Source organism: Halyomorpha halys, unplaced genomic scaffold, assembly GCF_000696795.3.
Source record: "Halyomorpha halys isolate HHAL.00 unplaced genomic scaffold, Hhal_1.1 Scaffold1075.1, whole genome shotgun sequence".
NCBI lineage: Eukaryota > Metazoa > Arthropoda > Insecta > Hemiptera > Pentatomidae > Halyomorpha > Halyomorpha halys.
The window spans coordinates 163,399-175,553 of record NW_027115455.1 but is presented as its reverse complement, the minus strand read 5'-3'; the positions used below and the strand labels follow the sequence as shown (position 1 = coordinate 175,553).

The 12,155-nt window shown below is 32.7% G+C and overlaps 1 protein-coding gene across 7 annotated transcripts in view; it reads left to right on the top strand.

The window, feature by feature from the left end:
- The window catches only part of PSR (Bifunctional arginine demethylase and lysyl-hydroxylase PSR), a 100,094-nt gene that overhangs the window by 13,605 nt on the left and 74,334 nt on the right, over positions 1–12,155 (top strand). For 6 of the 7 annotated variants that reach the window (XR_010844845.1, XM_014432554.2, XM_014432553.2 and 3 more), the window contains one exon: positions 7,075–7,227. The exons of the other annotated variant lie outside the window; for it this stretch is intronic. Coding sequence is in view for 5 of the 6 variants with exons in the window: in XM_014432554.2 (XP_014288040.1) it covers positions 7,075–7,227 (153 nt within the window). In the remaining variant the exon portion in view is untranslated. The remainder of the gene's footprint in view (positions 1–7,074; positions 7,228–12,155) is intronic. 7 annotated transcript variants of the gene reach the window in all.

Here is a 12,155-nt window from a genome sequence, read left to right as displayed (position 1 = left end):
AACAAAATGGGAGAAAGGACTGAACCTTGTGGAGTACCGGCATGGATTTGTCTAAGGGTTGAATTTTTGTTATTAATTCTGATTGAAAATGTTCTACCATTGAGGAATAAGCTCAGAATATTGTATAGGTATTTTGGAGTGCCTGCTTTCTTTAGTTTATATAGGATACCTCGATGCCAGACCTTATCGAATGCTTGTTGGAAATCTAATAACGCTACCAGGGTGTGTCTCTATTTTTTCGAATCCGCTAATTATAAATTCCGATAGTCTTGCCAGTTGGTGAGAAGTGGAATGACTGTATTGAAAACCAAATTGGAAATCAGGAATAATTTTGATGCTCTGAAAAAAAGAATTAAGATGTTTTTTTATAACTGATTCCAGTAATTTTCCAAAAAATGGGTAATAAACTGATAGGTCTATAGGTGCTGATTTGTTTAGCGTTCTTACCAGGCTTGTGAATTACTATGAGTTCGGCTTTCTTCCATGTATCCGGAAAGTACCCAGTACGAAGGCAACTGTTAAAAATTGACGTGATAAAAACGACAGCTTTCCTGGTTAACATTTTGATTGCTATGACTGGGATCAAACCATGGCCAGGACTTTTCTTTGTCTTGAGCTTTTTAATCAGGTCCTGGATTTCTTTTGGGGACGTGAATTTAGGTGGGAGCTTAACTGTTGCGAGGGGGAGATTTAGATACTTGTCAATTTCATCAGTGACTAAATTCGGACTTATTTCTGTGTTGGAGAATGTTTCCTCAAAGAAATTGGCGAACACTTCAGTTTTTTTAGCGTCACTGGTGATGAATTCATCATTGTCTACTAGACTTGGAATTTTTTCATGTTTATCTAAGAGATGTCGCGTAGCCTTCCCTGATATAGGTATTGTCATAAAAACTATTATAAAAGTTAGGAATGTTATCCTCTAAAATTGGTAGACACCATGTTATACTATAAAAAGTGGATCCATGTATTATTTTTTCTTTGTTAGTATAGAAGAAGAGTGTTTTTTCCTTAATGCCTGTTTTTAAAGTCTCCTAAAATTCATAACCCCATAAGAATGTTCCCATTACAATTGTTTTGGTGCAACTTTTGCTGTTTACCACCCTTCTGAGTCCTTGTCTGCATGTAAGCCTATAAAAAAAAAACTATTGTTAATTAACACTGATATATCATATCATGATATACTTATATTTTTTTCTCCTTTTTTTTTATTAATGATAAGTTGAAAATTAATTGATTAAAATGCTCAAGAAATTAGGAAAATTGCCTAAATCTCACATTTTCTCATTGAATAGTCACATAGTAAAACCAGCCAAGTCCATTTTTAAATTCATGTAATTACCAGTTTTGGAACTGGATCATCAGGAGACATAGAATTTTTTCTTAATACAGTTAAATAACATGTTATTAGGAAGAAATTCTTTTACTTCGAGATATTCTAGCACCATAAATGGCAATTAAGTAAATAAAAAAATTGAAAATGGACTTGGTTTGTTTTAAGATTTACTTTCTCAATTGTATGTTAAATAAATAATAGTTTAAATTTATATTGTCTTTAAAAATGTTATCGATCAGTTTGAATACATTATCTTGGTGATATCATCTTAAATTTGAAAAAAAATATGTGACACCGTGCACTATCAAATGCTCCAGAAATGTTTTAATATCAGAATATTGTATTTTTACCTTAAGGAAGATTCTTTATGAATTTCAATTTCAAAAAGTCTCTCTACTCCTAATGTCTTAACTTCTTTGGTTCAAGACAGAACCATGCTCTCCACTTTAAAGTCCATTTCAAAATTTGTTAGTGCCATGATAAAAACAGTAAGGTTCAGCTAAAAATGCAATAATAAAGATTTATATATTATGCTTAAATATTCATAACTCAGAATTTGATTAATGCACATTTATTAAAGTTGCCCCAATCAGTCATATCAGGGAGAGAGTATTTGGCCAATAGTTTTAACACGCAGTCCTCAATTGACAAATAATGAAGAAGGACTATCACAATTTGACATACCAACTAGATACACCTTAGCATGAAATTGCTTATGAAGTTTTACTTTAATGTATAGATTTATTTATTTAACTTATTACTGTTATATATTTATTATTTAATGTTTTTTGTTTTGTTTTTTTGCTTTTTAGAAAAAGTTTGTTGATAACGATTTATTTTGTTTATTGTATGTTGATTTAAGAAGGTTGTTGAAGGAACAAAGAAACATCTTTTTTATTCTTATAAAAAATAATTTATTTTATTTTGCCTAGATAATGTTCCTTATTTTAATAATCCCTGTTTATTATCACTTTAATTTAACCAAAGTCACTATCAATATTTTATTATAATATCCGTTTATTTTTTATTAAGAAATATTGCAGCTCTGGGATTTGAATCATATGTGTAGTATGCCTGAAGTTTTTTTTTTAAAAAATTCATAATTTTAATATCTTTTGTCCAAGGTGCCTAATCATAAATATTTTGATTAAAAATAAAATATTGGCTTGTCACATATAATATGGTTAAAAGTCAGTGTTTTAAGAGTCTGTTAATGTTTCTAATGTTGGATGGGTATCATTTGTGGAATGCTGAATTATGTTCATTTGCCTTTTTGTATTTATTGTGTATTTGATTATTTTATTGAGTACAGTTGGGGCAATAATTGATATTCTCAGAACAATCTTTTCTAATATTTAGTATGGCCATCTGAATAATTACCACAGACAATCTCTTATTTACAGCAATTCTTTGAGGGACCCTGAAGTAATCTGCCAAATGTTTTTAGTAGATAAGGTTTTTGTTGTTGAATATCAATTTGCTTTTGATAGCTGCATGTGTCTCCACTACAAAATAGGCTGTTTCTTCTTCTCTTCTGAAGTATAATAGTTTTTTTTTTTCCATTTTGGTCAATTTCTAAAGATTAGTTTTGATTGACTAACACTAGGTGGAGGAGAGAATAAGAAGGACTGAACGGGGCCATTTGACCCACTAGTTGTTATTTTATACTGGTTATTCTCAATTTTAATTTCACGCATTTATTATATTTCATCACTTATTATATTCATTATCATTCAATTCATTACATACATTCTCAACTATACTAAATTAGAAGTTGTGATAGTCAAGGTTAAAATATTTTTTTAAGAATCAGTGGAATCAGAGATAATAAAATGATATTTATTAGATAATAAAACCTCAAAATGAACAGTTATAAATATAGCTATATTATATTTACTATATTGTATATAAGTATATACTAACAATATTGTAATTATGCTAATAATATAAAATTATAATTCTACTTATTATAGTATAATAATTATGCTAACAATCATTAAATCAATTATTTATACACTTTCCGTATAATGAAGATTTATCAGTACTTTTTCCTCAATACATTTTGCCCGAAATATCTGCATAAGAAAGTAAAATAAAATTCAGAATTTCTTCCCTCCTAAGACTACATTTTCATTTTCTAATTGTCTGTGTTCTGCATATTTCAGATCATGAATCACGTATGCTTTGTCTGGATTTCTGGAATCTATTACAAAAGGTTCAATTGAAGAGCTCCCTCTAAAAAAGCTATAGCTAACATTTCTTCAAACTTTTTAGGTGTTAACAAAGTCTTACCTTTGGCCGAATTCATATATTTTCAGTTTTGATGCATAAGAATCTTTATTAAAGATTAAGAACTGATTCATCATTATCTTCATTGATAGACTGATTCATTGTTATCTTTATTGCTAACAGCAGCCAGATTAGATCTTATAAAAGCTTTTTACGTTAAAAAAAACTTTTAAACTTTTTTTGGAAATTTTGCAATTATAACTGTTTTAGAGAGACCTCTTCAATTATAATTTTCAAAGGAATAGTTTTAACTTTAGTTAAACTAAACACTTTTTGAAAGAAATTAAAAGTTGTTTGTTATTTAGAGGATCTAGTAACTCTTTCCCACCTTTCTAGGTAAAACTGCTTGTGACAAACATAGAAATATTTTTTTTAGTTTTTCACCATTTTAAGGCTTTTTAAATCTAAATATATAAAGTTTTCTTCTTTATCTTCCTCTTATGCCATTACTGGCATCGAGGAGCCACTCCTCTTGGTCCCTGTTTAACCGTTTCATTTGGTTGAGCAATTTGTTTTATACCTCCAATCCTCTGTACATATTCCCAGTGGGTCATGCCTCCAATATCTTTATATATCCATTATGTCCTTATTCAAGGACCGCCTTTCCTGAGTGGTTTTGAGTTCAGGGACTTTCAGCTACTATCTTATACTTTCATTTCTAATACGATCCCTCCTGGTTTTCCTAATAGATCTAGGTATGAACCTTATTTCTGCTGCTGTGATAAGAATTATATGCCTATCAAACATGGTCCTGCTTCCTTTGCCATAGGTGAGCGTAGGCAGGTGACAGACTTATACACGTGCATCTTGGTCTTCTTATCTACTTTGTGGTGACCATTGATACTATTAGTAATGTTATAGACCTGATTCGCTTTGGATATTATCTTCAAGATCTCATCATCTATTTTCCTTGATCTACTAATTACGGTCTCTAAGTAGGTATATTCCTTGACTACCTTAAGTAACTGCTATTGCAGGTCAGTTGGGTGTCTTCCTGTTCTTCTTTAGCCATAAACAGCTCTTTACTCTAGGAGGTGTTCATTTTCATTCCTTTCCTGGGCAACTCCTGATTCCACCCGAGCTTGTTAAAATTTTGTCTTTGAGTCGGCTATTACTAAGTCATTCGTGTATAAAATATTCTGTATGAGGACAGTTCTCATATTTCATTGTCCAATTTTGGTCCAAATAGTTTGGTACTTGCAGATTTTGTGGATTTCATCCATAAAATTAATAAACCAGAAGGGGGCTTAAACTATCTACCTGTCTAACTCCTCTTGCAATCGGAAAAGGTTCCAATTCCATTCCACTTATTCTTATCACTGCTGTAGCTCCTTGGTGGGCTGACTTTATGGCTGCTATCAAATCTCCAGGCACACTCTTGGCTATAAGTGCATTCCTGATTTCTTTTCTTGGCACAAAAGCAAATGTTGCCTTCAGATCAAAGAATGGTGATGTACATTTTTGTCACTGTCCCATGCTTTTTCAATGATGTTTCTGGGGGAAAAAATGAGGAGGATCCTGTGTCTATTGGCCTGGACAAAAACTGGCCTGTTCACCCTCCAACTGCCCTTCTAAATCCGCTGGAGGCTCCTTTCTAAAATGGAGGTGTACAGTTTATAGACTAAAGAAAGCAAACTGATAGGCCTATAATTTTTGCAGTCTATTGTGCTACCTTTTTTATGAATCAGGAGGATTATGCTTTATTCCCAGTCCCTGGGGATCCTCTTTTTGTCATATACTTCCTGGAACAACCTTTGAATAGCTTTAAAAAGTTCTTGACCACCATATTTCAAATATTCTGGTGTAATTCCATCCTTTCATGATACCTTCATTTTTTTATCCCTTTCTTGTTTTAGACTATGGATTGCATTCTTTATCTCCTCTTCATCTGTTACCTCCAGTATAATGTATAGTGGGCTCTCATTATTGATTTGTTCCTGGGTTTTTGGCAAATGGTTCCTAGAAATATTGGTTCCATCTTGCCAAGGATTTTTTCTTATCAGTAAGCATGGTTTCATTACTATCTTTGAAATTTCTGAGGGGCTTGCTTTGCTTTCCTCTCAACATTTCAACTTTTCGCCAAAATACTCTTATAGGTTATTCCAATGGTCCTCACTCAGCTTTTTACTGAGATCCTCCCATGAGATTTTCTTGATGTGGCGTACGGCTACCTTAGTTTCATTCCTGCCTATTTGGTATACTCGTAGCCTTTCTTTGCTCCTATCTTGAAGGTATGCTTTCCAGGAAAACTTCTTCTGAGGTCACTGGTTCACCTGATAGTCTGCTATCGACCATAAGTTGAATGTGGTCACTGCCTTTTTCTGCCCCCCTCACTACTTTGATATTGATTAAATACTTCCTTATGTGGTGATTGTATATGACATTGTCAATTGAACTACTTCTTTCCATGCATGAGAAAGTAATTTTATGGATTATCTTATGTGCGTAGAATGAATTCTCTATAAAGAAGTCATTATAGACACAAAAGTATATTAGCCACTGTCCATTTTTATTTTTTACATTATTACCTCCATGTAGCCCTAGAACTCCATATCCGCATCTTTCATCATTTCTTCTTCTGGTATTAAAGTCCTTACTCTTCCTTTTTCTTCAACTTAATTCACACTTTTTTGTAAATCCGAGTAGAATCCCTCCTCTACATTACTACCATCTTCACTTGGTGCATACACCTGTATTATGGACACCTTACTTTTGAACATCTTAAAATCTGCTACAATCATTCATGGAGATATCGGTTCCCAGTTCAACAAATGATCAATGATCAATAATAGTACATAGTAGGTGATGTTACTAGGCCCATTCCTTCTTTGGTAAAAACCCCTTTTGGTACTCCAGCATAAATAAGGGAGTAATTATTGGCTAATTTCATTTTCCCACTGCCCTTTTTCTTCACTTCATTTATGCCAAGAATTTCTACTTTGTACATCCTCATTCCTTCCACCAGCTCGATTTCTTTCCCAATTGAAGTCTTTATATTTCACATACATCCTTAAGCGCACCAAGTCGTTTCCTCGAAAACAATCCCCTTCCAGGGCTATTTGCATTGCTTTGAATATGTTGTTCTCCAGACAGGTTATTAGCCCAGTGTATCCTCAGGACAACTGGCCTCCTGAATATTTATATCCCCTCAGGAGGAAAGATGGTCAGGCCATTATCAGCTTGCAAAATTCAGTACTCATTCCACTTTTTCTAATAGCTGCTATATAATTGAAATAGGATGCTAATTTGCTGTTTTTAAGTTAAGTCTATACTTGCAGTTTGTTTTTTTACTAAACCAGTGTTGTGAATGTACTTATTTATTTCAACCATTGCTAGTTGTAAATGGATTCTCCTTGAGATCTGGTCTCATGGTCCTGAATTCTTTACTTACTAATATACATTGTATAATGTATATTAAATAATGTTTTAATATTTTATGGTTGTTCTAGCGATTATCTAAAAAATACAGAAATCAAAAATTCAAGTGTGGGGAAGATAATCAAGGTTATAGTGTCAAGTTGAAAATGAAATATTTTATTAATTATATGCAGTCGAATAATGATGACAGTCCTCTCTATATATTCGATAGTGGATTTGGTGAGGTAGGTATTATTTTTCCTGTTATAAATAATCACATTGTAATGTTTAGAAATTCATAATCTTATAAATAACTTTCATTAGTGATGTGTATAAATTTAGGATGTACAAAATGTAAGGTATTCCTCATGAAACCTTAGCTGTAGTAGTTCTTTATTGCTAAAAAATTCTTTAATATATCCCATATCATAGACATTCCTTTAAGGTTTCTTTAAACTCCCCTATAATTTAAAGGAAATGAAACAAATGAGAAATCAATACAAACATATTTGACTTTGAACCTTGTAAACAAATTGCTTCCTTTTGAATTTGTGGCACAATCTAAATCTAAATTGTGATATCTCTAAATGTAATCAAGATACCAATTTGTTTCTTTAATGGTTAATGAACATTGTTAAATTAAGTTTTTTTTGTTGTCTTCTGGCTTATATACAACTTTGGCCTAAAGCAGGGGCTGGTATTGCTTATGTACTAATTGTCAGTGAATGTTAATTATTTTACTTTTAATTCAGTTAAAATAATAATTAATCTCAATCATTAGGAATTATCCTTCATTTTACCATATTAAAACTAGAATAAAAAAAGTTTAAAGTCGTGGAGAAAAAACCGATTTACTCTTCAACTAAAATGATTCATACTACTGACAGATAACTTTTTTAATGACATTTTTAAGTAATTGCATTTACATTGGAAGAAGATTTAAAGTATGAAGTAGATTGTTGGAAGATAGTCCGGGTGGCGGTCAATAAAGGTATCAAAATAGTAAAAGAAGACTGTTAATTGTTAACCAACGTTTCGTCCCACATCATGACGCTTCTTCAGGGCTAAATGAAAAAACAAGATACAAAAATTTTGGAATTAACAAAACATTTCAAAACAATTGTTATGTTTATAAAGTATATAAAAAAAAATTAATAATAACAATATAAGGAAATATACATGTAGATGGACTGAAAACAAGTTACTCATAAATATAACCAAATATGGTAAAAGTTCTAAACACATATCTAGACTAATAAATTGTAGGAGACTACTCATTAAAATTAGTTATGAATATGGTAAAGAGGTAGGTGCAAAAAGTAGAACTGTTAGATGAAGTCGATATGTCATAGGTCAGGTATAGTAATATGTAATAGAGAGAAAATAAAGAAAATTGATAACAAATCAACAATAAACATTAGGGTAATCACCTGTCAGATTGAAACAGCGAACAACTAAGAAAAAAAGGTGAAGTCAATTATAGAAAAATGTCCCTATTTCCTAGACTAACTCTTAGGGAGGGTAAGATTTTTTATAATATATAGATAGGTAAACTGACAGAAACATCTAATCTAATATTACAATAGGTAAATATATGCTATAAATGTGGAAGTATTCCATATTCTCATTTCCTCTCTGATACTTGCATTGTCAAATTCTCTCCCACTGCCGGAAGAAATTCTGTCGGGACGCCATAGAATTTGAACCATTTCCAAAGGGCTCGTAAAACCGCCTCTGCTGATCTGTCCTGTACTGGGTATGCCATGGTCACGTTATGAATATAGTACAAGAGCTGAAGAGGAGAACAAAGGCAGTTATTTCACCTCAATTTTTGATTAATTAATTTAAAACTAGGTATAATTACTAGTCAAAATTGATGAGTCTGCCAAGTATAGGTAGGGGGAATAAAAAATGGTGGTTGTTTCAAAATGTTAAAAATAATTAATTTTTATTTGGAGCCCTATATCTTTACTTAACCAACAACAATAGAAAATCTAAGTGAGCATCATTTAAAGTAGAGTAAATTTGTTACAATGTAAGCCCTAATAGAGCTATTTACGTCGAATAGTTCTCGAGATATAACTGTAAAAAGGAACATTTCATAATAATGTTGTATAGAACCTACTGAAATATCAGTAGTTAGTTAATTTATTTTGAGAAATCTATATCTCAGGAACTATGTGACGTACAGATGTCCATTAACACTCAAATTAAAACTATTTTAATGAGCTATAAAGTAATTTAAGACGTTTATTTTCATAGGAGTAGTAGTTTTCATGAAATTTGCTAAAATAAATTAATTTCTAGTTGTTCGGACAAATTTTCATTTGCCAAATTTATATTCATATGTGAATATCATAAAAACTACCACCCCTACAAAGATAAGTGTCATAAACTACTTTATAGTTAACTTACTTTCTTAATTTTCTTTATTTTGAGTGTTGGCAGACATATGTGCGTCTTATGGGTCTAGAGATATATTTTTTCAAAAATCCAACATTTTATATGAACAACTAGAAATTAACATTTGTGAGTTTATTTTGTCAAATATCAAAGATACAGCTCTGAATAAAAAATTAATGTTTTTTTAAGGTTTTGAAACAGCTGCCATTTTTTGTTCCCCCTATCTATACTTGGCAGACTCATCAGTTTTGACTAGTAATTATACATAGTTTTCATTAAAGTAATCAAAAATTGGGGTGAGATAACTGCCTTTTTTTCTTCCCTGCTCTTGTACTAATACATCAATAACTTTGACCCACTTATAGCCTTTCCAGGTGAAAAAATCCACCTGTAAGTCACTGAACTACTCTTTATTTACACTGAATTACAAAATATTGCAAATGCGCCGTTCAGTGTAATAAAGAGTAGTTCAGTGACTTACAGGTGGATTTTTTCACCTGGAAAGGCTATAAGTGGGTCAAAGTTATTGATGTATTAGTACAAGAGCAGGGAAGAAAAAAAGGCAGTTATCTCACCCCAATTTTTGATTACTTTAATGAAAACTATGTATAATTACTAGTCAAAACTGATGAGTCTGCCAAGTATAGATAGGGGGAACAAAAAATGGCAGCTGTTTCAAAACCTTAAAAAAACATTAATTTTTTATTCAGAGCTGTATCTTTGATATTTGACAAAATAAACTCACAAATGTTAATTTCTAGTTGTTCATATAAAATGTTGGATTTTTGAAAAAATATATCTCTAGACCCATAAGACGCACATATGTCTGCCAACACTCAAAATAAAGAAAATTAAGAAAGTAAGTTAACTATAAAGTAGTTTATGACACTTATCTTTGTAGGGGTGGTAGTTTTTATGATATTCACATATGAATATAAATTTGGCAAATGAAAATTTGTCCGAACAACTAGAAATTAATTTATTTTAGCAAATTTCATGAAAACTACTACTCCTATGAAAATAAACGTCTTAAATTACTTTATAGCTCATTAAAATAGTTTTAATTTGAGTGTTAATGGACATCTGTACGTCACATAGTTCCTGAGATATAGATTTCTCAAAATAAATTAACTAACTACTGATATTTCAGTAGGTTCTATACAACATTATTATGAAATGTTCCTTTTTACAGTTATATCTCGATAACTATTGGACGTAAATAGCTCTATTAGGGCTTACATTGTAACAAATTTACTCTACTTTAAATGATGCTCACTTAGATTTTCTATTGTTGTTGGTTAAGTAAAGATATAGGGCTCCAAATAAAAATTAATTATTTTTAACATTTTGAAACAACCACCATTTTTTATTCCCCCTACCTATACTTGGCAGACTCATCAATTTTGACTAGTAATTATAACTAGTTTTAAATTAATTAATCAAAAATTGAGGGGCTCCAGGAATTCCGCCATATCAGGGGCGAACTGACGATAATAGTTAATGTCCCTAACATCCACCTGATTTCTTTTATGTTGGTTAGCACCGCCATCTGATTTAAGGCCGCTACCTTCTTCACATCCAGTCTAACCCCCTTCTCAGATATGGTATGTCCTAGAAAATTTATCCATTTTTGTCCAAGCAATGACTTCTTCCGAGAAAATTTCAGTCCGAATTCTCACATCCTCTGGAACACCCTGTGTAGGTGCTTCACATGGTCCAAATCTGATTTACTAAATAGTAGCAGGTCATCCATGTAAATCTGGTATACTGATTCATCTAACTCTCTCAAGAATTCGTCCATCAACCTCTGGAATTTAATGGCCCCATTCTTCAGTCCGAACGGCATCCTCGTAAATTCCTAATGCCCTCTTTTGAAAGTAGAAGCAGTTTTGTGTTTGTCCTCTGGGAGCATACGAATCTGGTGATACCCTGCTTTCAAGTCTAAGGTACTAAAGATTTTAGCCCCTCCTAGTCTGCCAGGGATATCCTCAAACCTCGGTATCAAGTACTTCTCATCAACGGTATTCTCATTGAGCTTACGATAGTCGATGACCACTCTATATTTTTCCTTGTCCTCACCTGACGAACCTTTCTTTTGTATTGCCCACAATGGATTATTATAGGGTGATCCACTGTCCCCTGACCTACTTGATCATGCTCCAGGGTGTCTTCTCATCCGCTTGAATTTGATTAAGGATACTTCTTATCACCCTGCAGACGACTGCTACCCCTAACACCTCAGCATCCTCACTGTTGAATAGGTTTTTGGCTGTCTTCGCTTCTGTTCCACCCATCAGTCGAACCACCCCTTTTAGGAAATGACTTAGTTCCCCCGTCTCTCCAGTAAACCTTTCAAGGTCGGAAACTGCCTTTCTTAAGTCCTGGGGAGTTGCCGTGCAGACTTGGATCCATTCCAGTGTCCTGCCATGAGCTTCCGCTAAAGAGACTTCCAGTAGTGGCTGAATTTCTGCAGGAAGTGGGTTCCCTACAGCTACAGGTTGGTTGACTGCTGCTAGTGGTTGGTTGGCTGCAGCTGGAGGTGGGTTGTTTAAGTTCAGACCCTCGATGTTTAGAACTACTGCTCTCACTATTCCGTTTCTGACCATAATTCAGAGAGAACAAAGAAAAAGTTCTCGGATTTCTGCACCACTCAAGTATCGTCGAGAAAAAACAGTGAAAAGGGTATGAAATGACTCTCACGGGTTCCCAGAAATAGAATGACATTTATTTAGTACAGTACTTCTATATATACATGTCAGTCAGCTATTCG